At 43.0% G+C, this 26,079-nt stretch overlaps 2 protein-coding genes across 2 annotated transcripts; one reads left to right on the top strand and one right to left on the bottom strand.

Moving 5' to 3' along the window:
- Positions 1-62: 62 nt before the first annotated feature.
- LOC115019247 (ankyrin repeat domain-containing protein SOWAHA) lies at positions 63-1,639 on the top strand. Its single transcript, XM_075074144.1, is given in 3 exon segments — positions 63-305; positions 307-903; positions 905-1,639. Coding segments are annotated over 3 exon segments (1,446 nt in total). The 3' UTR covers positions 1,511-1,639.
- A 4,396-nt stretch (positions 1,640-6,035) lies between these two features.
- On the bottom strand, positions 6,036-20,575 carry shroom1 (shroom family member 1). Its single transcript, XM_029448672.1, is given in 11 exon segments — positions 6,036-8,773; positions 10,325-10,597; positions 11,419-11,527; positions 12,049-12,359; positions 12,361-12,640; positions 13,051-13,704; positions 14,451-14,503; positions 14,776-14,962; positions 15,059-17,709; positions 17,711-17,999; positions 20,244-20,575. Coding segments are annotated over 10 exon segments (4,842 nt in total). The 5' UTR covers positions 17,780-17,999; positions 20,244-20,575; the 3' UTR covers positions 6,036-8,518.
- Positions 20,576-26,079: the final 5,504 nt, after the last annotated feature.

The following is a 26,079-nucleotide window of genomic DNA, read 5'->3' as shown; positions in this document are numbered from 1 at the left end:
CAGGGCGGCTCTGGGAGTAAGACGTGTTTACTTTAATCCCTGTAAATCCTACAGTTTAAATAATGGTTTTGACGCAAGAATCGGTCCTGTTTCTGATGATAGAGGAGGGAGGGAAAGTGAAGAAATCCGACTTGGTGGGTAAGTTCAAAGACTTCATAAACAGCGAGGATCCCGTAGAGAAAGAACGGAACAAGGAGCTTTTCAAGACTTTTGTCAACAATGTCGCTTTCGTCAAAGAAATCGACGGTGTCCGGTACGTTGTCGTTAGGAAAATGTATCAGCATTTGCTGGACCGTGCCCAGACATGCAGAGAGCGGTGTGGAAAACACTGAAAATAAAGAGATCCCGCTGACAGGTGAGCAGCAGCGCCCACCTGCGCAGAGTGAGGAGACCGGAGGCTCCGATGATGCTGCAGGAGGGGAGAGATCAGCTGTTTCTGAGCCTGATCAAGAACAGGCGAGTGAAGGAAATGAAAGTCCTACAGAATTATTTTGTCCTATAGAGCTGGCGTTGCAAAGGAGCAAATATAAGAATGTTAGAATTAAAAGAATACTGAATTTTGAGATCCAGAGGCAGGACACAAATGGAGATAACTGTCCAAGAGGGGGTGCCGTAAATAAGCCCACCAGGATTCAGAGCAAGCCCTTTGCTTTGCCTCTGAGGATGCCACCCAGCACCACCAGGGTGGAGATCCGCAAACTGAAGGTTGACCCTCCTGAAAGCCCAAAGCTGGACTCCTTCAGGAACAAGAGAAGTTCAGTGGAGACGGACAACAGCATCAGCTCACCCCAGCTGAGGAGGTCAGTGAAGAGCACCAAGGCGTCAGAGGAGCAAGAGACAAGGGGCTCCTCCCTGGTTCCCCTGGAGCAGTCAGAGCATGAATGGCTGGTCAAGTGTGCCGCCTGGCCACTGGAGCCAAGTTTACGGCTTGCTGCTGAGAGACAACCAGCTGGCCGAGAAGAGGGACTTCATGTCAGGGTTCACCGCTCTGCACTGGGCAGCCAAATGTGGGAACAGTGAAATGCTTGTGAAGATTATCGACCTATCGAGGCAAGGAGGAGTCGACATTGACATTAATGCAAAAACACACGGCGGATATACTCCTTTGCACATTGCAGCCTTGCACGACCAGAAGTACATCATGACCATGCTGGTGGGGGAGCATGGGGCCGATCCAAGAGTCAGGGACAACTGCGGGAAGAAGGCCTACCATTATCTGCACAAAGACGTTTCTGACACAATGAGAGAGATAATGGGTGAACCCAAAGCTCAGCAAGCTCAGGACAGGACGCCGCTTGAGAAAGAAGAGCTGGACCTGTTCCCGGATCTCTCCAAGAGCCTAAATTCAATAAGTCGTCTCTTCCAGCCCAACGTGACGGGCACCAAGAAGAAGCACAAGCAGAGGCCAGTGTTTTACTCCCTGAGCGATGACCACAGTGAGGAACGAGAAGACAGCAGCAGCCGCAGCAGCAGCTTCAGCCACAGAGTCAGATCCGATGCTTCTATGTAAACTCTCAACGCTTTCTTGTCTTCTATTCACGAGGAATAATGCCAAACATCGCAGGATTCGACGGACATTACTTCTTCAACAATGACAAAACCTCTAACATAAATCAAGGACTACTTTTCTTGTTTTATGACATTGTCATTGTCAGATGGCATACCTGATGATATTCTAATCAACACGGGGAAATGATTCTGAGCGAGAGGCAGAGTTTTGGTTTGAGATGTTGCCGGTATGAGATGTATCTTAAGGTAGAGTTTACAGGTGTAAATTAAACGTGATTCAGAGAATATTCCTGGGAGTTGTCTTACTCACCGTCTGTGGTCTCTCAAAGGCGTCATCTCATCTCCATCTTCAGTCTGTCTTTCTGCACTTCACGTCCAGGAGAGGCTCAGACTCAGACATTAAAACTGAGCTTCACAATATAATATATATATATATATATATATAAAGTATATTCACACATTTATGTTTAATTCCTGATTGTTGTATAAGGCTGCCCCTTCTTACTTTAAATCGACAAAGATTTCTTTAGTCCATTTTTTACGCTTTTTTCATTCTGAATTTCTTAATTTTAAGAAACTTACGAGCACATCTTCGGTAAACACAAGATTCAAAGGGTTGCTCAGTTTTACCGATTTTGTCGATTAAATCAACTCTTCAATTAGTCAACAAAATCGCCTCTCTTAATCTCGTTTTGATCAAAATGAATCAATTCTGACAGGAAATACATCTATGACGTTCTGTTACTGAAGTAGCAGAGAGATCAAGACAGGACTTGTGTGTTTTCACCTCTGAGTAACTGATATGAACTTGAGTAATGAAGTAGTCATCCTCTTGATTTCCAGAGGCAAACGTGCCCAAACTAAAAAACGATTGGGCATGTGCTGACATATGAGTGAATAAAACCTCTAAAAGCAACACAATATAAAGATCTGTGCCTCTGAGGATGATTCAGAGGACTTGCCTCTTCATCGCTTCGCTTTATCACAGATTAATTATTAAACACTGCGAAGCATTTAGGAGAAGCAAACATCCCACTGAAATTCCCTTGGAGAAAACAAACGCTGGATTTCACTAGGTGTGCCATATATTTGACAAGAAAAAGCAAAGGGTGTGTTATTTATAAAGAGGTTTGCAGGTGTTCCATAAATCATTACAGTCCCTGTACTTGCCAAGACTTCTCTGAAATGTGGCTTGGATCCATCTTCTGGGCTTGTTGAGACAGCTGTGATTCAGCGACATGAGCAGCTGACTGGGAATGAGTGTGTTTGCATGTGGGTGGCTGAAAGTGTGTGTTAATGCTTGCTTGTTTCCTGTCTGCCCTGGTTGACCAGAGAAGAATAAAAGTAAGGTTTTGAATGTGTCAAGACGACATGTTTAGTTTCAGATGATTAGGAAATAAAAGAATCATGGGTCAAGAAGAGCAAGCGGTGTTCGGAAATGTCCTGTGGTCAGCCTCATTCTCAGACTGTTTGTCTCGTCCCCGCCTCGAGTCGTCTCCCTCTGTTTCTGTCTCGTCACATGATGTGACTTCCCCAGCAGCTTACATTGTCCTACGTCAAGACGATGTTTCATCTCTGAGCCTCGGGGTTTTGTTAAGGCAAATGTTCTCTTCTGCTGCTGCTGCTGCTGCTGCTGCTGCTGCTGCTGCTGCTGCTGTGAGGAGAAAGGCCAACGAGGTCAGGAACAAGACCCAGAGTGATGCAAGAAGTACTCAAATACTTTAGATAAAAGCCGCAGAAATGCCATAATGTTAAATTGTGTTTCTAAATTATATTGCGTTTGTTAAAATACGGAATATATGGAAATGTGAGTGGTGAAACTTAAGTGTTTGTTTTGAGATTGGTTAGGAGTGTTGATGCAGTAATATGTCAGATGCAGTTTAAATAACTCCATATACTGTTGGAGAGTTTATATTTTAAAATGCATTACAGTGGAGTAAAAGAGAAATACTTATGTTATGGTCCAGTGTGACACATTTGTATTAAACTACTTTAGAATTAGTTACTTAGAGCCTTTTTTTATCCAGCACTGGCAATGAAGGTAAAACAAATACATTTCTCAGTACCTCAATATATGCAGATCGTTTGGAATCATTTTTGGAAATGAGCTTTCTAGGCGAGAGTTATGAGAAGATTGATACCTCTCTCTGTAACAATCTTCTCATCTCACTCTCGGCAATTTCCAAAAATGTCAAACTATTCCTTTTAAAGGGTATGAAGTGATCTATGGTTTAGACTTTAATTAACATGTGCTGACGTTGAGCAGGATTTGATTTAACTTGTCTCCTCTTACTCAAGTATTGGACACAATCCAGTGTGAATCTGTCATCTCTGTATTTGCAAAGCAAAATTATGAAAACACAATATCAAGTAGAACTACCAGCCACATTCTGGTGAAGAAAGCTTCACATGCACCTGGGCTTACACCAATTTTCAGTTGTCATGAAATTGGAGTCGGTATAGAAATATAACGAGGAATGCTTTTTTTTTATTGTATACCATCATCCCATGTGTGTGTCAGGTGGTTATAGACAGGGTCATACGCTAGCTTAATGAGAGCAGCGCTCCAACAGAAACATCTACTGTAGCGAAGAGTCGATAAATCTTGGTGATATAAAACCAGCACAGGTTCGAGAACATGGCTGTGTTAGTCTTCACAACTGAGCTGTGTAATGACCGCCAGAGGAGGAGACTCAAGGTGTGCTGACATTCCTGCGGGCGGAGAGTTCAGAGGTCAGGTTGAAAAGTGAGCTTTGGAGCTACTAATCTGAGCACCTGGCTCAGTCATTTGTGAGTCATCGACGTGATCTACAAACCCTGTATAAATAAATAAATCATGGTCAGTTTAACATTATTTGATGGCATGATGCAACCAAAAAATATTTACGAAATCACACTTTGTTCACCTTCGTGGTGCAGATGTTGCTTCCCAACTGGTGCTTTATGTTTCACCCACCATTTTCGGTTTCCCCCGCCTCACTGTTGAGACACAGTCAGTTATTATCAGCATCAAAGCTCCTCATTACCCAGCACTGTGAAATAACTGCTGTCTTCACGCCGCCCTGTTCCCTCCTGTTTCTTGTCTGCAGCCTACACCTTAAAATGCTCCATCACTAACACTGCCCTTGTAATGACGCTAAACCTAATTACCATGCAATTAGAGTCTGACAAAGATCTTACTTGTTGAAAATTCCCTGAGTTGTGTTTTATGTCCCTGCTGCCTTCAGTTGGAATCTGATTGAAGGTGGGTTTTTTTACTTTGTAAAGTACACTAAGTGTGTCTGTTGTCTCTCACTGTCCTCCTGGGGTTTCATCTGCCACTTGCCAACTTGAGATCCTTTTATTTTCCTCTGTCAATTCTTTTAATAAGCATTTCTTATCGCTCACAAAACAAACTGGACGGCATTCCACTGTGAGGCTGAACAAACGAGGGCAGAGAGGCATGAAAGAGACAAGAGGGGAGGAAGACAGCGTGCTGAAAATATTTCCCCCTCAACGCATCATTTAGTCTCCAAAATGTGATGTTTAAAAAAAAGAAAATGGTTGGACATTTTGGGAAAAAGGCTTAATTGCTTTCTTGCAGAGAAGAAGATTGATACCACTCTCTTGTCTTTATGGTAAATATGTAAAGACTTGAGGCAGGGGGAAAGAGGTAGCCTGGCTCTGTCCAAAGGTAATATAATCTGCCCACCAGCAGTTCTAAAGATCACTAATTAAACACTTTATATCTAGTTTGTTTAATCTGTACAAAACAAAGAGTAAAAAGGAGAAGTTGCGGTGTTACGGGGCGTATGTGCCAAACTATTTCTTGGCTGGGAGCAGTGACTTCCTGGAGTCCAGTCGTCACCATGACGTTGCCTGGCCAGTGTCCAAAAATAGTCTTGTACATAACGCCTCGTAAAAAAACAAAACTTGTTTTCTTACAAATTAAACAAACAAGATCTTACATGTTAGTTAGATAGCTTTAGAGGTGCTAGAAGGTGGATTTCTTCATCTTTGGACAGAGCTAACCTAGCTGTTTTCCCCTGTTTCCAGTCTTTATTCTAAGCTAAGCTAACTCCCTCCTGACTCCAGCTTCATATTTAATCCACAGACATGAGTGAAATTGGTCTTCTCATCACAAGTGAGTGAGGAAGCTGATTGCACCAGTATTCTTGCTCCCAGTCCAGTGACAGTAAACTATTAGACTCTCAGTAGCAGTACATTGATGTGGCTGCAGAGGGCAGACACGAGCTCTGAGGAAACACCAATCCAGGAAAGCCCCCAAATACTGACTGACCGCTAACGGTATTTAACACTTTTATTAGAAACAATGTGACAAAATAATATGTTACCTGTTCTCTCAGCTTGAATACTGAAGTAGTAGGACAAAACTTGCTTTGTTAACTGTTCAGGTGGGATATGAGTGTCTGCGCCAGGTAACTGGTCCTGGTTAATGAAGTGTATCCCGTATTGGCAAAAAATGCTTTTTGATTTAAAACTAGTTCAAAGTGGGGGGAAAAAAAGAGAACTGTGGTACACTAGAGGGAGAGGGAGAGCTTAATTTATTCACAATATTACAAACATCATGGAATTTACAACTCCAAACAGGCACAAAAAAAACAACTCAAACTATCAACAGAAAACAGATGTGAAATAGAGCAGAAAAAAGTGGATTTAGAAATGTCTGCTGTCATCCCACCAGCAGGGACTTGGCTTTAAAACAGATTCTGTTTGTATCAATGTCACACACTTCCAGTATTTCAAAACAAACTAAACAAATATAATCCTAGTTCAGAAAACAGGCCCATTTTCCTTCGACCTCAACAAAACACCGCTTTGATTGAATGACAGAAACAAGAAATGACTCAGGAAGTTGTCAAATGTCTGTAAGTACACACACACACACACACACACACACACACACACACACACACACACACACACACACACACACACACACACACACACACACACACACACACACACACTAGCAAAGAATGAGTATTTATCCATGTGCTGCTCCTCCTCTGTGGGAGCGTTTTCCTCACTTTCTCCCCCACAGGCTTTCTTTCTCCAAAATGTTGCATACTCCAGGAATTCCAGCAGGCTGTGGGGAACAACATGAGTCTTTCTAACCCTTCGGCCCCGCGTCAGCACAAAGGCCAAAACCAACATACATTTGTTTAGCAAACTGAATCGGACAGGGTCGTAAATCTCCGGAGAAATGTTTTAGGGGTGGCGGGGGTGGAGAAACTGTTTAGCAAAAGAAACTGAAAATATCGTTTCCAGTTAATTTTCTTGACATTTTGAGTTAGTGAGTAAATATTTTTTTTGTTTTTTTATGGGTAGAGGCCGTCTGCCTCTTTCCGGTCATTATTACATAAATACCATATACACAACAGTCAACCCTGGATCTTGTTTTTTTTTCAGTACAGCCATCAGGTATAATTTCCTGAGGGACGATAACATCACTTCCACAAACGGAGTTTTGTTGAAAACTTTAACGGGAAACACCGAGAGGAGTTCTGTCTTTCTATTCAACAACTACAATTATGACATTCATGATTTTTACACACACACACGTTGCACATATTCTGATGTAGAGCAACAGCTCACATCACTCTCCAATGTGTGTGATTCAGTAAAAAACTAAATGAATACAGCTATAAAGACTAATGACAAACATTAATATAGAAACACAGATTCTTTCAAAATTAGGGGGAGAGTCATTGGATGTGTGTTTTCACTCTGCATAACAAGAAGTCTTTTTTTTTTAAAACTACATTTAAATAAACGTAAAGGTTATGTCAAAACAGGGGCTATGCAGTGGAGGTAGAGAATAGAAAATGAGTTTAAGACACCTGAAGTGAAGATTATGGACCTTCCTCTTTTATAAAAAAAAAAAAGTATTTCAAGTATCACGTGTCACTTCTTTGACAAAGGGACATTTGGAGAAAATACTCAGTGATATAATTCTTGCTTACTTATAATCTGCTTTAAAAGAGGTTTAGCACCTCCTTATGAGGAACAGTTCCAGCATGAAATCATTGAGACTTAATAACATTAAGTATGAAATTAGCCGGAAAGGTTTTTGCACACAAACCTTAGTGTTGCCGGTTGTGCTCGTGCACCTTTTGAAAACGATTATTTCCACATTCCTACTCAAAATGAACGACAAACAAAAGAATAGAGATATTGTTTAGATGGATGGAGTAAGGCTTTCTCTTGAAATGATTTGAATCTGATTTGAAGAAATGTGCATTTATGTATCATTACAAAGTGCTTTTTTTTTTTTTCATTCACCCTTTTTGGTTTTTAGTGCCTTGAATTTGAAACACAAAATAAGAACATTTACAAAAACAAAAAAAAGATTTAAATCTACTACATCTATTGTACATTTTGCTGACATGATACAGTAAACCACCCCCTCTCAGGCTACGCTCTGTCACTGAAGCCTTCTCACACATCAAAATACAATCTTAAAGCTTATAATAGGTTTCCACAGGTGCAGATACAGGGCTGGAGCACTACCATCTCATCGTGAAGGACAGTTGCTGAATTGCTAACAGGGGACGCAAAGTTTCCACCACACAGCAGCTCTAACGGAAAACGTTCCACAGCAACATCAAGGCACGCAGAAAAAAAAACAGCTCAGTGTTTAAAGTCAATGGAAACATGTGCGACGCATTGGGGAAAGTCTTCAGGTGCACATTGCGGATTGTGCAGACTCACAATGGGCGGAGGTTGAGCGTTCCGGGTGGATGACAGAAAGGCAAGGAGTCTTTATTGCTCATCTCCTGCGCAGCCTATATAACATGAGAGCAGAGCAGCAGGAGGCACGATGGGTTCCCCAGTAGCCCTGTCAAACTCTTTTAAAAAAGGACAAAATAAAAGTCATGACAGGGTGCAGTGTTGGGGGAAAAGTACAGCCACAACTCTCTACATGTCTTTTTTTAAACAAGCCATCCTCCTTCAAGGCAAGTGAAGGGGAGAAAAGGAGGAATCTGTGCTTTCCTTGCTCCTCCCTTCACAGATGCAGGCTGTTGGACAGAGCCTCCAGCTGCTCCTCTCCCAGCCTCTGCTTCTCCTCCAGGTCCTTCTGCCGGATGAGCAGCGAGGCCTTGGTCTGGACGAAGCGGCGGTAGTCCTGCAGCTGCTCGGCAGACAGCTGACGCGAGAGGAAGGTGGAGACCAGGTTCTCTCTCCGGTCCAGGTTATCCTTCAGATCTTTGGCGTCCTCCCTCTGTTTGCACAGCAGACGGTGGCGACTGTCCAGAGATTGCTGAGTGCAGAGACAGAGAACAAAAGGACATGAAATATACCGGATATATTTAAAAGGTTACGCCTCCTCTCCATCATACATGCTCATAGTTTCAAATACATACGATGATCAATCAAAAAGCTAAGAAAATGTACCACGTGTTATATTCTTTGTTTTATTTGAAAGGTATTACTGTTGTTCTATGTAGTAGATAGCAGTGAAAGTGTTATGATTATGCCACAGGGCAGGAGGTGCAGTGTTTCCCTATGTCAACAGAGGGCAGGGTAGATACAAATGTCATCGAAACCGGACTGGAGTTTCGGTGAGTCAGTGTAAATACCAGTGTTGCTGATAACAGCAAGAAAACAAATGAGCCTCTAACAAGCCCTCAGTATGCAGCACGTTCAGCCAGGCTATTACAGATGGACAAACTGACAAAGAGCTCTTTCAGGGATAAATCTACAAATCTAATGCATCCATGCAAACATAAACTGATGCTGTAAATGTTAGGACGCATAATGAAACAGTATATTCAGAGGGGAAACAAAGCAAGGCACAGAGCTCAAGTCCGATCCTGTGACACAACTCATGATATTTGGATTAAAGACCTAAATATTTGAGAGTTAACATATTTTTTATTTTTTTTAAAGAATGGTAGCTAGCTCAGATACAGCATGATGGAATGTAAGTGCAAAAAGTGCAGTATATCAACAATAATCTTCAAATGTCTGATACGGTGTTTGGCTCAAAGAAAAAAAGGCAATTAAAGACCGATAACATTTTTTGAATTCCACACTGTGAGAAACCTTGACTCCATTAAAGTCGCCCTTAAGGTTTTCCCAAGGGCATGTGTTTGCTGTTCTAAAGTCAACAGCACGAGAGTGTGTCTGAGGGCATGGGAGCAGTCACACACTTCTAACACTCACAATCCTCTTTTTCGCCAGAAGCTCTAAATGAGCAGCAGTGAATCACAAAATCCGTAAGGTTACATCACATAAACACTGGCTGACCGTATGCTTTTACTCGTATTGGTGTGTATGTGTGAATAGCTTCAGGGGGGGGGGAACACAGGAGCATAAATGGACGCTGCATTACAGTACTGATTACTGATTCAGTTTACCTTTAATCCCAGAAATATGCTTTGGAGAGATTCTCAATATAACCGCTCTCCTACTGATAAGAAGACACAGAAATAAGCAGCATGGATACATTTAGATTAGATTTATACAATTTTGGCCAGAGATTCATATTGTGATGCTTTGGCTCCATGCTTTTTAATTACATGTGTGATGTGAGTAATTACAATGTGTTTGAGAATTGGCTGCTACAGACATTAAAAAAGGTTTCTCTCTTTAGCTGCAGAAATCTTGGATTTCAGAGGGTCATTGAATGCACCAACAAGAAAGGTTTTCAAAACAGTCAAAGTGTAGTGTAGGGCAAGTATATTACCATCACAATTATGCAACTCTGACAAATAAAGAAAGCAATAAATAGAAAGGGAAATTCTCGTGTGATACACCCTGAAAACCCTCATTTATAAACCTGCTGATCTCCTAAGTTTTGGTTCCTCACCATCTCCTCAGCATCTGTGTGTTGGTCCACGGTGCTCAGGGCGTTCTGCACTCTGGCCAGCCGAGCAGAGAGGCACAGCAGCAGGCTGACCACTCTCTCCAGGTCTCCTATGAACAGGTTGTACCTCTCCAGCTCCACGGGCAGACAGTGTTCACGGACCAGCACCTCCAGGACCTCCCCGTGGGCCACGTTCTCCTGAATGTCTGCCTGCAGAGCACCACGCGTCTCTTCCAGCGAATGCAGACGCGCCTCGATAGAGGACGCTAACAGACGCTGTACATTCAAGCAGAGGAGGTGATGTGTGAGAGATTTTAGGCAATGATTCTACTGAAGAGATACACATGGTGAAACAGGGCCAAATGGAAAATATATGGAGAAATAATACTTTAATGTACTTTTAAAAAATGGATTTCATATTTACTGTGATAGGACAAAGGCATACTTTATCAAGAGTGAATGTGGGAGGCAGTCAGGAAAAGAGGGGAGGCTATTTGCTAAGCCAAACATTAGGAAAGTGGGGGATACTGATAAGAGGCAGACAGTACATCATGTGATAAGAGACACACAACTATCGCAGTCTGAAATGAGTCCACTTAAGGCCAAATAGCAACCAGATGGCATCAATATGAAACCAGAGGTTGAGTTTTGTTTGTTTTGCTGTCATGTCTGCTTTTTCTCATTTTGAATACACAGAACATGCAACAAAACTGGGATGTCGCAGAGATATTGTCTTACTATTAGTTCAGTTATACATTATTTCAGTTTTGAGATTGTATTTATTTGACAGAGATAGTGCACAGCTTCTTAGCTATAAGCTGATTTACATCTGTAGTCCCTGCGCAGAAAACACAATTAAAAAACACTACATATTCAGTCTACAACATTAAGGCTCTCTAATATAACTTAGTACTGAGCTGCAAAAGTGTGTTGCTCTAATAGAGAAGTCTGATCTGCAAAACTCTCTTCTGCCTCACTGTCAGGAAGAATTAGTAAAACATTTCATTGTTTGAAATGATTAAGATGTACACGTTACTTGTGCTGTGAGGTACTTTGGACAAAAAGCATACACTATTTTTGCTTAAATGAATAATTACCATTTTCTCAGTGACGTCAGCTTTGCTCTGCACGTCTGTACACTGAGGTTTCAGGCTGTCAGGAGCAGAAGGGCAAGGAGATGGTTCAGCCTCTTCCACTGTTTCAGCACTAAAAACAAACAAAGGTCAAGTTAGTCTTCACATGAGTATATTCTTATTTACATATTGCAAAACTCTGAAATGCAACTGCACATTCTTCATGTATCTGAAGTGTGCTTACATAAGCAGAAATGTGAGGGCATGAACCGCAGTAAGCAGATAGCCAGGTGTGTCTGTTGCATTTGATGCAACAAAAGGTAACACAGAAACCAGCATCACGCTTCATAGAGAAACATTAAACCAGAAATCCTAATGATCTCGGCACTCTAAACACCATTTCAACTCTAAACTAGGTTTTAAATATGTGATGTGATTATCATTTTCATTTCCCAACAGCTGGGTTTAAACAAGATAAAGTCAAAGGGTTTTACTCATTGCACTTATTTTCTGTCGTATTCATCATGCTGGTGGTGTGCTGTCTTTTCTCAGGCAGTCAAAGTTTCTCAATAGTGTAAACTAGTGGGAGTTTATTTCTGTATGTCAGAGCTGGTTTATCCTTTAAGTAATGTGTTCTGGGATATTAACGTTTACCTTTCTGCAGCTCCTTTCTGCTCCTGTTTCTTCTTGTAGTGCTCCTCCATCAGCAGCGTGTCCTCTGACAGCAGCTGCTCCATCAGCATCAGTGCCGTCTTACGATTGGTCAGTGGGTAGAGAACTCTGGCCAGTGATTGGTCGGCCTTGACCACCGCTTCTACCAGATCCTCCCACTGAGGCCTCTCAGCGGGCCTCTCCAGGATCTCCGTCTCTCCCGCCGGTGTTGCCCTCTCATCTATCTCCTGGTTTTCTCCCGACTCCTCATCTTCCGGTTCCTCCTCCTCCACCTGCTGACTGATGTCCGTGTCAGGAGACGGAGGCGCAGGCAGACACAGAGGTTTCACTTGTCTGCGTCGGAGGGGCCAAGCCGGTGGACTCGTCGTCAAAAACGTTGTCTGTCAGCGGTGTTGTTTCGACTTCCTCTGTGATCTTTTCCTCTGGAGGGAGGATCCACAGCGATGGATCTGTGGTGACGCCGCAGCTCAGAGACACTTCATGGTTTGAATCAGGGTGTAGGGCGTCAGTGCTTTGTTCATCCACCGACTGCTCTCTCTCTGATACAGTCACAGACGAAGAGGTCCTGACTCTACTGGAAGTTAAACAAATTATGGTTAAGATTAATTGTATGAACATAACGGAGGTCAGAAAAACATAAAAAATAAGGGAACAGTTGACACTTGCACACTAAAGTTTATTATTGACTACATTTCAATCCTACTTAGATCTGACCTGACGAAGATCCAAGTAGGATCGAAGTGTAGTTGTACTGTTGTGTCATGGTGTGCAGGCTGTACCTTTTTCCTTAAGAATTACACCTGGCCAAACTCATAGTTACAGAACCAAAAAACAACCTGTTAAGAGTTTGTTTGTTTGAGTTCGCTGTAGGACGATATATTCAAATGATGACAATGCAATGAATGTTGTGGAAGAAAGTGGCTCGGCCTCGTCAAATCATTTCACAAAGGAAACACGCTGCATTGACACAGAGACTAATCTTACCTGGAGTTAGACCTGTTTTCACAAGGAAGCTTTGTCTGGGTGGGGGTGGACGAGGTGGATTTGATCTCCCTCTCACTGGTCTCTGGACATCTGGGGGAAGGTGGGTCAGATGAAGTCTCACTGGGTGGTCTGCTGGACCTGACCTCATCTGTGACCGGGCCATGAGAACCAGGAGATCCAGAGTGAACCCTGGCCCGAGAAGTGGAGCAGGAGGCCGGGGAGGTGGATCTACTAGAGTTCCTTGTTCCTGCTGTGGCATCCTCCCCTGGTTCTGAGCTCTGCTTCAACACAGACTTCTTCTGGGTTTGGTTATGTGTCTGTCCCTGAGTGTTCCTCTGACCAACAATCTCTGGTTCCTGTCCCGCTTGCTCTGTTACATTTTGTTTCTTCCTCCCTCGGTCCTGCCCCTGGGCTTCTTTGACTTCGGCAAAGACTGAAACGCTCCTCTTGTCTCTGTGCTGTCCTCCAGGTCCAGTCGAATCCCTCCACAGTTGATCGAGCTCCTCAGAACTTTTACTCAGGGCTGATGGTCTTTTTAACTTTGTTGCCCCAAGCTCTTCCATGGACTTCCCCCTCTGTGCGACCACACGGCCGCGCTGCTGGCCCTCAGGTACTGGCTTTATTAAGACGTCCTCAGAGGCATTTCTCTGGGGACTGACATGGACAATCAGTGTTAAAATGTGTAAACATAAGCCATCGATTCATACAAACTATGATTACTTTAGAGCTTTAAATGAAAACAAAAACTACTAAACCAACACTTCAGCTCACATTTGCATATGCATTTTCTTTAAAGAAATATTTCACCCCCAAAATGATAATTTATTTGCTTGCAGAAAACTCACGCTACTCGTCCGTGCGGGTAACGTTTATGCCAATATTTATGTAAGAGTTTGAAAATGGATGTTTTTGAAATGGGTGCCCATTTACTTTAAATTCATCAAAGATTCTCTGTTTTTGGAGATTTCATTCACCGTGGAGGCATGCGAGAAAAGTTAAAGTTTTCTTAACAAATTCAAGGTAACACAGGGTGAGTAACCGATATACAAATGATCATTTTGGGGATGAAGTACTCCTTTAAAAGGCAAATACAAATGCATCATACTTATTTGAAAGACTAGTAAAAATAATTTGATATTCCTACAAATCATCATATATTGTATTGAGAAATAGGTCAACTCCTTGAAAATGGTTGAGTCAATGATTCTTCTTTTACAGCCCAAGCATAAATCTTTTAAAAGGAATGCTGGTTTGCTGGAGAAGGTAGGTGTTGACTTTCCAGTGTCACAATGACTTAAGCGGAGATTTATAGTCTGTGCCACAGTGCACACTCACCCTAATACTCTCCTGACCTAAAACCAATAAAAATGTCCCAAATTGTCTGCAGTGCTGGTACATACCTCTGGGTTTCCATAGCATTAACTGGTAATGGATCCTCCTCATAGTCAAGAGCCTATAGACACAGAAGAAGAGCCAAAAGGCAACACATGAATTGCACTTGAATCTGTAAACGCTTTCAATTGTTTATTTTTTTCAATAGCAAAGTAGAAGTACAGTGTGAAATACTACAGTAAAAACCAGACGTGGTTTAATAAATGTCTTTGACTGATTTGTTTTCTGATAGTTGCAATGGAAATTTGATTTCATATACTATTATAACTCATCAGAAACTAACTTTATTGTAATAATGTATATTTTTAAGTGTCTCATTTTCAGCAGACTTACCTGAAGCGCATGTGGTGTGGATGTGGATCTGTTCCGCAAGAAACTTGGTGGTTCTTGCTGGTCCAAGAGACTCTCCACTGAGGCAGACTTCCCCTGAGATGGACCTTGGCTCTCCCTCCATCTGGGTTGATTTGACTGACCAACATATTGGCCCGAACAAGACTGAGCTGAGAAGAACTGTGCATACCTGTTTTGGGAGAATATAAATACAAATATTTAAACGATTTGATCAAAAAAAGCATAAAACTAGTTTTCTTTCTCCAGCTCTGCTTCTGTTTCGTACCTGATGGAGCTGGAGGAGGAGTCTAGGATGCGGCCTGCAGAGTGGGGTCTGTGGGGCTTATTCTTGGTGTTTTTGCCTTCATTATTTCCTGATAGAGGCCTGGCCCAGTCAAAGGGTTTCTCCCCCAGAGAATGCCTCTGTCTGGATGGGGATGGTAACTGAGCAGCTGGTTGCTGTGGCTCAGCCACTTTCTGGCCCGTCTTTCGCTCCATGTACTCCACCAGGGCCTTGTGTTGTAGATGTTTTAAGTTTGTCTTTGAAGCGCTAGAGGCTGAAAGGGCTCTACCTCTGGTCTCAAACATCTTTCTCCGTGCTGCAACCAGTCCCTGCCCTCCTTGCTGCACACGTTCCTCTCCCTCGCATTCGATTGCAAACAAGCTGTCGCTTTCGTTGCCAAAGGAGCGGCATGCAGAGTGGACGGGGGCACTACCAAGCTGGTTGAGTTTCTCTGGTTCAGAATAGCACATCTTCTTTTGCTCTTGAGTCAATCGCTTTCTGCCTCTGACGCGTGCTACCTGGGGCCGAGCCACATTCACTGGTCTCCCGTTTTCCTTTTCAGTCTCTTTGTCCCTCTCCTCCAGACTCTCCCTGACTTCTTCCTTGATGCTGCTCCTCTCTGTCTCCTCAGAGGTCACAGAGGGAGTGAGGGTATCTGTGGAAGTCTCAGAGTCCTGTGATGATGAGAAAGTGTGAATAACTGTAGGCCTCAGCTCAGGTTTTGGCCTGATACGGTGCGGCCATGACAGCTGCAAGTCCCTCCTTTTAAATGACGTCTCCCTCAGGACTTTCGATTGGGCATCCTTCAGCTTCTCTTTATAGTACTTTTTAAATGAGTCATCCAGGGTGTTACAGGCAACAGAGATAACTTCCCCTCTATCGTTCTTGCTCGTGTCACTTTTTGATGGTCTCTCCTTATCGGTAACAACCACGTCTCCATGACCTGTTTTGTTTAGAATTTCTTCCTTTCCTTTTATACTTAAATCAGCATCCTTTTTAGGCTGTAAAGATGTCCTGCTTGCTCCGGTGAGGTGGTACAGAAGTGGTGTTGTTTCTTTGTTTATCCTCTCGCTGGCTACATCCCCCAAGGGCTGCCGTTTTCCTCTCTTAGCCTGCTCCTCTCTCTTGTGGTGGTTGGGCTGTTCATTGTTCATCAGTGAGGGGAATTCCTTCGTTTGTTTGGATGAATGTGGTGGGCAGTTTCTGTCAGGTCCACAGTAGAATATAGGGTTGTTGGCAGTGTGGCGGCCGATGTCTCGAGTCTGAATCATGTCGATTTCTTCTAAGGCTTCGAAGCTTTGAGAGGAATGCGTCGAGATGAGGGATAGTCTGTGATTCTCCTGATCCTGGATTCTGGAGGACAGGTCCATGCTCTGGGAAGTGAAAGCCTCTCTCTTATCTGGAATCACACCACTTGAAGAGCGAGAGCTCTCTTGGAGAGGTCTAAACAAATTATCCATTGTGCTGTGGCATCTTTCTTTTTCTCTTAGCCGGTGTGTCTCCACCACAGTGGAGCTCTCACTCCCAGCCTCAGACCCACACAGAGATGCAGAGTGTGTCCTCATTCCAGATTCAGACAGCTTACACATTCCCGTGACAAAGTAGAACTGACCCTTATGCTGGATGCTGCTGTTGGTAAAACTCTGACCAGCGTTCCAGGGGCTGGCAGTTCGGGTCTGCTCTGAACCAAGCCAATCATGTGCCAAGTGCGCTCTTTTGCGCTGACTCTCAAAATGGCTACTGCTACTATTGGGCTTATCGTGTTGGTCTCCATTACATCCACCACTGCTCGGGGGCTGTCTGGGTTTCAGGTGCTCAGGCTGGCTTGTGCCTCGGGGAGGTGATCGGCTTAGGGCGTTTGTTGACTTCTGCTGCTCTGCTACTTTGTTATCCGTAATGAAAAGGTATTCAGGGTTCAACGCTGCCCTGGTTTGATCGTGAGGCTGGAGGTCGGGGCGGTAGCTTGGCGGCTGCTGGGCCTGTGGCAGTTCCTGTTGAGAGCCCCTCCAAACTGAGTACACTGGGTCAGAATTAAAGATTGATTTACCTATATCTGGGTTAGCCGTCTCAGGTTTTTGGGAACTCAGACCATGGGGCTGTGAATGCAGTCGATTCTGGGGTCTGGGCTGTTGTTGAGGCGACTGGGGTTGAAACTCAGTACCTTGATGGTGGACCCTGCTGTTTTCCAAGTTTTTTGTGGCTATAAAACTATCCAGGCGTGCTGGGACTGGAGGAGGACGGACAGGAGGGTAAGCTCCTTGGGATGGTGCGCCCAAAGACACCTCTTTTCTAGAGATTGCTTTGTTGTTGGTAAGGAAACTGTTGTTGCCATTCTGGTTGTGGTGGTTTACATTGGTATTGGTATTGTTGCGATACTGTTGTGAGATAGCTTCTACAGAGCGATAGAGCTGGTCCATGGTCTTTGAGTCAGACTGCAGAACCTGGGTCGGATGGTAAATGGACTTTACGTACTTAAGATCAGCATAGTGTCCGAAAGCGCTGGACTGTAGGTCGTCTGGGAGAAAGGGAGAGGGGTAGTCTGGGGCAGTGGACCCGCCAGAGAATGAGCTGTAGGCAGAGTCTCCTTTGCCGTGTTGGTGGTGGGCAAGTTGGTCGGCGATGCTGCTGTTGGACTTGGCTGGGGAGAGCCGGGTGGACAGGCAGGCTCAGAGGATGTAGGTCCACGTTGCTCATTCTCTCAAAGTGGAAGTTGTAGGAATCCATGGAGGACTGGGGCGGATGGCAGGAAGGGAAGGGCGGGGTTTGTAAATGTGTCGTACGAGAATGTGCACTGATGCATGTGTCTTCCTTGTGGGTGAAACTGGGGAAAATACCACCAGCACATTTGCACCAAGTTGTCCGTCACGCTTGTCGCTAATTAGGTCATTTTCTAGCCTCCTTTTTGTTTATTCAAAGCCTCTTGAAACGGTCTGCTCAGTAGCTCCTGGGGGAGAAAACACAAACACAGCACAAACGGGTTATCAGCCTGAAATCTCGACTCAGGACTCACACTCTAGTCACACATCTGAGGCTAATGACACAAATTTATGACTGGAGTGAAACAGTTTGACAAAATGTTTGTTCAAACAAAAATTGAAAAAAACATAGTGATAGACCGATACTTAATATATCACGTGGCTATGTGTAGTTTACACAAACGTCCTATTGCAACGCTATTGTGACTGCCTTGCAACGGCATGACAATTTTACACAAACAAGAATGTTTGTGTGAGATTGTCATCTTGGCATGTCCACTAGGTTATTGGCACACACAGCTACACCTCCACACCACAGACAAACACTTTCATACCTCGACTTCGATGTATGCATGGAATAAAATTATAAAAGTTGCTATTTTTGCAGGGTGCTTTCTGCTCAAACACTATTAAGATGCAAGAAAACAGTTAGTCACCAGCGAAAAATCTTTGCCTGGCATTTCTAGGTCAAATTCCTCTCGTGAGAAATTATGCTCCATCTGTTATAAATTGTGAAGAAAAAAATCATATACCCCTTGACCCAATTTTTATATTTCACAGCTCACATGGTTCACTGCAGGTTGGTTTTGTAAGTCAGTACAGTTAACCACCTGTTGAAGGAGTCCGTCGGTCGCGTCGCATCAACTAGGCCTCTAATTAAGGGCCTTGAGGTTGGCCGTGCACGTTGCAGCACACACATGAAAAAATGTCAGGAATTCCATATGGAGCTACATAAATCTGGGAGGATTAGTCATGTGACGGATGTATAATGCCTTGTTATACAGCACTGCTACCCGTAAAGACTTTCTACCTCCCCCCCGTATTGTTCTTGGGACAGAAGCATTTGCTTTAGGGATTTCTTGCCAAACAATCGCCTGAAATGTAACGATTTGGGCTCGATTAAACTTTACACTGATATACATCAGCACTGTGACTGCGACCATAAGGAAACCTTTACAGGTTATTATTCTGTGCTAGAAGCTGTAGTGTTTTGCAGATTGCTGTGAAGCCAATTTATTTCAAACTGAGACAGTAAAGCTATATCAACCAATAAAATACTAGCAAATACCACTTGATAATAATCTTAAGGGCTTTCAAACTGAGTGTGTTGCAGCATTCATATTCTACATGCCATTTGTTTTTACTGTTACATTTTTTGATGACTAGAAACCAATAAACTTCCATCTTGACTTTAGTCTATGGTGGGTTTCTTCAAACTCCTCTAGTACATTTTCCCTTCAATTCTGTATTACAGAAACCTGCTACCATCATCAGCCATGCAAAAAGTCATCTTAAGTACAGAAACCAGACCCTGCAAGTCAATGAGAGGTTTAGGTTTTACAGTGGACTCTAATGACAGAGTAAAGGCCTCTCTCTCCCATGACCTGCATGCCTTTCCATGACTTTGTTACCAAGATGAAGCTAAATACCCGTCATGCATACACAAAGGTCAATGTTCCCATAAAACAAAGACAAGACAACCAGCAAATCAACTTTCACACTGCAGTATGAAAGTCAGGCCTCACCATAGATGAAAGTTGTGTTATCGTTACCAACAAATCGAAACATCCTGACCACTTAGAAAGACTTAGACCGACAACTGCAACCTACTTTATAATCAATTCCAATGAGCAACATTTTCCCAGTAATGCCTTATTTTTGGGCCAAGCTGAAAACCCAGAATCAAAGATGGTCCTAGGTGGTCGTTTTACATATACACAAAACCCACCTCCCAAGAGTCTTTCAAACTACAGTATTAAGGGGGATTCCATGTGTTTATGAAAGTCTTCTGATCTGTAATGTGTCACTGTGTGTGTGTGTCTGTGTGTGTCTGTGTGTGTGTCTGGGGTTTCCAGCCCTCCTCTTCCCTCTGCGAACAGAGAGAGAGGCTCCCAAACAGGGGAGCGCTCAAGTGGAAGTGATGGAGGGGACAGGCAGTGACAAAATGTACAGAGAGGAGAGAGGGAGGGAGGGTGAGGCAGAGGGTGACCGGCCCAGACAAATACCCTCACACGCAAACCACAACAACAAGAGACAAGAGAAGTGAACAATGACAGCAGGAAAGCTGAACAGAAGTTGGAAGGCTGGATCAACAGTCACAGCAGCAGGCAGACTGCGGGCTACTCAGAGATGAACTACTTGCAGACTGGTGTGAATGAAAGTTTGTTAAGTTAAGAGAGAACCGTAAGCAAGAAAGAAATAGAAAAACTCACCCAAACTTTGAGTCTAAGTCGCTGACCTTCCTGATTTCCATCTGAAAAAGAAATAAGTGTCCTAAGTGTCAACTTAAATAAGGATTTGCTAAATGATTCCTGTTCTTGTTTCTCTTTTAGAACATCTTTCTTCCTCTAAAAGAGGGACCAGACCAAGTAACCAGGAGAACTAGATATTAGAGGGAAGACTTCTAGCGAGTTCCTTCTCCCCCCACAGAGACCCTAGGCTGCCTAGCGGGAGCCACTGATTGGCCAGCCGATGACGTCCGGCTCTCCGATGCACAATGAGCGCAGCGGAGGGAATATTTCACTGCCGCAGATAGCTGCTAGTGCTGCCGGCCGCCTGAACAACAGAGAGAGATGAGAAAAAAAAAAAAAAAAAAAAAAAGAGGCCTCGCATTCCTGGCTGGCTTCAAAGACGGAGCAGAGGCCGGGCGCCATTCATTCCCAAGGCCCTGAGCCCGACACATGGAGACTAGCCAAGGCAGGAGGGAGTTAGGAGGATGGGAGGGGGCAGTGGTGGTGGGTGGATGGGTGACCTCCCAACCTCCACCCAAAAAAAAAAAACTGTCACAAAGACTAACTATCCCCCACCATCACCCTCATTTTCTCTCTTATTCCTAACACCTATTAGTGTCCCTTGTATTCATCTATTCTTTTAAACTCCCATTAATGACATTATTATAAAGAAGTTACACAGCTAATCATTAAACAACTGCAGAAATCTCTTATAATCACTTCTGCAGTGATAATGAAGGTCATCATTACTGTCATTTATTGTAGAAACTTCAGTGATCAATTTTCAATTTTTCTAAGACAATTTACTAGACATTTATTAAATTCACACAAATAGCTAAGATTCAAGCATTTAAATACACTATGTGACACTGACATTTGACATCTGTCTTTTGCATGGGTCAAACTCGCTCTCAATGACACCATCAGCTTTAACAACTCCTGTCAGACGGAGACCCTAGCTGACCACTCCATTGTTTACTATGGTGGCTGGCAGTGCTCGTGTTCACTCAGCTATGCAGAGGTTTTGTTACTGTTAGCAGTGTCAGACAAAGTAATGCTGGTTTCACTGCTGCTGTGGATGAATCAACCTAATGACCACATGGCTTTTCTTTGTGATGGACAAATGTACATGAGACTGAAAGAGGGAGAGATGCATTATATACTCAATATGTGCAACTGTAGATTTGATATCATTTTTTCAAGGTGCAAAATTAAAGAAAACCTGAGCTGAAACTATACAGGCACTAAGTACAGCCAAATAAGATATCTGCTCCAGCCTCACACTTTGAAGAAATGTGAAGGCCTTGTTAAACATTATTCTAAAGACAATATACAAAATGTGAAATGAATGCAACCTGAGCACTATGTGGCCAGCAAAGAAGCGTTTCATTTTTAATTAAGCCTTTAATTAAGCTTTAAAATAATGTGCAACTTTTATTAAGTCACCTTCCAAACGTGATTACAAGAGAGCTCCATAAAAGGGGGGGTCAACATTAAAACAGAAACAAGGATAAACTCATGGCCACTTTGTGCCTGGCAACTGAGCTAGGTACTATATCATGGTGGAGGGAGGAGAGAGTATGTCTTAAGAACCGTAAGAATTTAAAGACCATGTGATTAAAAAAAACTCCAACAAGGTCAGAAAAGGTGTCAGACAAGGACTGTTTTTCGTAAACAAGATTGGATTTATAAAACCTATGAATGTGAGACAAAACACGGGGGAATGATGGAGAGAGGGAAGAATGAAGGAAGGGTGGGGGGGGTGTTAAATTCTTTCAGATTCTTTTGTCTTTCATTGGTGATTATGTGTTCCAGCGTGACCTTCACCATGCAGCCACGAGACTGGACCACCAGGCGTCTCAGAAGCAAAAAAGGCAGAAATAGATTCAAGAAATCGAGAATGTAGAGACAGGAAGTACAGGATGATAAGAAAATGCAGCAGAACCACAAGACACACAAATGAGAGAGAGAGAGAGAGAGGAAGAGGAAAGAGACGAGCAGGAAATTCGGGGAATAATGGCTGAAGCCTATGGTAGTCAGCCAACCGACTACCAAGCCAAAACCAATAAGCTTATTAGCCCCGCTGACCCTGCTAAGTCTGCCGATAAAGATGATGATGGGTTAGCGGACCTCTAAGCTAAATGGTTTGTTCCTCAAAATACTAAATGTAAGCACCGTTGCTCTTAATCAGAGAAATAGGAATCTGCTCAGAAGAACTTAGAAACAACTTGTTAAACTTCAATACAAACTTTTCCAGTAAATTGTCCTCAAAACGTTTTAATTGTTCCAGAAGGCAGAATTATTTGCGGTAGTAAATAGAGCGGTTTGACGCAGGTCAGCCATGTTTTAATTTACCCAGAATTCATGGCGAATTAGTCAAGATATGCAAGATTCAAAAACAGCTTTGTGCAACATATGAATTTATCTGCATTTGGAGTCCAAGTCTTTGTGAAACAGGACCCTGGTATTGTGCATGCTTACAAATTCACATGACTTCAAAAGTATTAAAACTATCTTCTGTGAAAAAGTGTGATTTTGTTTTCTGCTATCTCCCAAAAAAAATGTAATATCTTTAAAAACTTCCAACACAAACAGTAAAGCAGAGCTACTATTATTGTATGTCTGTCACTTTAACCATAGTTCATTCTGATTTGAATATTTTTGGAGAATTCACAATTATCAAGGCAAGAGGAACAAATATATCGTCATAGATCGTAGTCATAGTGGACTCTTCCTATTGGACAGAACAGTCAAAACCAAAGCTAATAGACCAGCCAACTCCGAGGGCAGAGCATTGACTTAAAGGTAAGCCAAAAAACTAAATTATGCACATAGCCTAGCTCTTAGTCAAGAGGCACCATTCTTGCTTATGACAAATGATTTAAGCTACTTGCTGTATAGGATTAAAATTGTTCCGATCACCTTTTCGACCATGAAGGCCTCCATCAAAACTTGAACCATTTTATTCTTTACTTCCTTACAATGTAAAATATACAAAGTGCTTGACCCTCCATTAAATGTCACCCAGATAAACTAAAGAGAGATTAACACAAGCCACTAGGAACTGATCCCAAATCTTTATCCTGGTGTCGTTAAATCAGAAATGTTCTAAAAATCTGTGAGCAATTGCACATTCATTTCTGAATTCAAGTCTCCCACAGGACCTGAAAGACATTACTCCTATTGTCCCCGATCAAACAGAAACAGACAGGAAGCCGTTTTTGAAAAGGTGGAAGTGGTCGGGTGTTGAGCATTGCCAGAGCAAAGCGTCTATTAGCAGGAAAGGGAAAGCTGCGTTGTCATGTACGGTTTTCATCAAAGTCTGCAGTGCAATTCCTCCTGTATGTGTGTGACAAACACGGAAAAGGACAGAGAGATTAGAGGAGAGTAACAGTGGCTGTGTGTTACTGGCCAGTGCTCACACCAGTGTCTCAAATCTCTAGCTGACCAAGACAAGCTGTCACACTCTAATAAGCTCTGCATTCCTGCCTTGATCTGGCCTAAATACTTACTTGACAAACATTTAACATAACTCTTTTCGACTTAATTTCATGTTGATGTGTTCACTAAAAGTTGTATACACCTAAATAAACCCACATGTCTAACAGATTACTAAATGCATGTGTGCATTTGTAAATACTCTTCTGTATTTGCAGGCCTACAAATTGCTAACAGGGGTGGTGATGGAACACCGGAAGGTCGTGAGTTCAATACCAGGGCTGCCACCATTGTGCCCCTGAGCAAGGTGCAAGATGCTTAACCCTGAGTTGCCCCAGGGAGACTGTCCCTGTAGTTAGTTCACTGAAAGTCGCTCTGGCATCTGCTAATGAACTGTAATGTAATGTAACAGCCTTTCCAGTAAAACAATTAATGCTTACATAATGACACACACACACACACACACACACCCATGCACACCAAATGCAACAAGGTCAATAAAAGTTAATATTCTCCACTATAAAAAAACAACAACCGTTAAGCATTCTGTATCCTCCCATGTGAACCATTAACCAGGAACTGCCTCATGCTTGGCAGCATCAAGCTTTAAAACTGAACACAGGCTTCTGCGAATGATACATTTCTTATTACTTTCAAGTGGCTTCTGAGAAGACAATTACTTTTGTATTAAGGACCCCCCGGGGAGGGCTGCAATATGATCTAGTCATGGTGAGTTTAACTGGATACTGTAGGAATTCATCCTCGCTAGAATAGTACAAGGCTGCAGGCGTAACGGGAGTTTTGGTTGGTGTGTTGGGGCTAAAAATGGGCCGTGCAAATTCATCATTACTTAAGCATATCGTTTTCAGTCTTTGGAATGTGTATTAAAATCTGAGAACATACTGATCTGGGTCAAAGTCAGATGAGGAATGATTATAAAAAGAACAATTATGGAAGCAATTGGACTACTGGGAACTGATTACAAAACTGAACGCTTTTAAAAGTGCCATGTCACAAATGTAATAAAAAGTTATGCAACAAACAATCTGGCTTGCACCTTGCGGAAGAAATACCACCCATTTGTGCAAGAGATAACTAACCTTTCTTGAAGGGATTTCTGATGTCAGCAGAGAGACGACCCATGCTCAACACACACCCAACCTCTAGGACAGGGGTGTCCAAACTACGGCCCGCGGGCCAACTGCGGCCCGTGGTCCATTTTTAATTGGCCCGCAATATGGCCCAGATAGAAACTTGCGCTTGAATATTTTGTACTTCTTAGTTCTAACACAGAAACACAGTTTTGATTTGTCAGCTAACTTAAAACATCAAGTGTCAGATAAAGCTGGTGCTTTAGATTTTTCACAGATCATTTCAAGCTTTCCTGTCTGATGTCGATGCTGAATACGGGGACGTGCTCCACCTTTCTGATGTGCGCTGGCTGAGTCGCGGCTCCGTGCTGCAGCGGTTTTATTCCCTGAGATCAGAAATCGATCTGTTTTTGAAAGAAGGACCGACCTCTTCATGAGCTGAGAGACCCTCCATGTTTGGCATTTTTAGTTGATCTTACTGGTCATCTCAACACTGAACAAGACCCGACAGCGCACATGAAAGCATTCTGTGTGAAGCTCCGACTCTTTGAGACACAACTACGTAACTTCAATGTTGCGCACTTCCCCACTCAAATATGTGAGCAAACATTTTCTGTTAACTCTGAACAAAAGCAGGTTGAGAACCTAAATGACCGACAGCATCTCTGTGATGTCCTTCGTATCTCAACGCCAAACTTACTCCTGACCTGCAGCATCCTTCAGTCCACAGCATCACTGCTCCCACTGAGTGCAACGCTGCTCCCATTATAGGAGAGTTAAAACATATATTACACAGTATTCATGTTAATAAGCTCAATGTTTCAATAAATTCAGTCAATTAAAGTTGATAACACTTTCTAACTAACGTTAGTTGATGTGTTAGCAAGCCCAATAACTTATTTGTTCAACAAGCTTGAGACAATATACCTCAAAGGTACGAGTGGCCCAGCCCTTCGTATATTTTTCTGTATGTGGCCCTCAGTGAAAAAAGTTTGGACACCCCTGCTCTAGGATCACGCTTCGCTGGCTCAAAACAGTGACAGCATCCAACAACATCTCTACAAAACAAAAGACTACCTTATAAAGAGCAAATGTGTGAAACCACCAACAACATGGAAACCACAGTGACAAAAGAGGGCAAGGGCGAGGAATGTATGAAAGGAGAAAAAAACACAGAAAGTGAGAAAGAAGAGACGGTCCAGCAGGAAGCTGAGGACAAACACCACAGGGAAAAAAACACACAATAACAAATGACCCACTTCCTGTTTAAAGGTGGGAAAAGACTCAAT

Source organism: Cottoperca gobio, chromosome 14, assembly GCF_900634415.1.
Source record: "Cottoperca gobio chromosome 14, fCotGob3.1, whole genome shotgun sequence".
Classification (NCBI taxonomy): Eukaryota; Metazoa; Chordata; class Actinopteri; order Perciformes; family Bovichtidae; genus Cottoperca; species Cottoperca gobio.
This window is presented reverse-complemented; position numbering and strand designations above follow the sequence as displayed.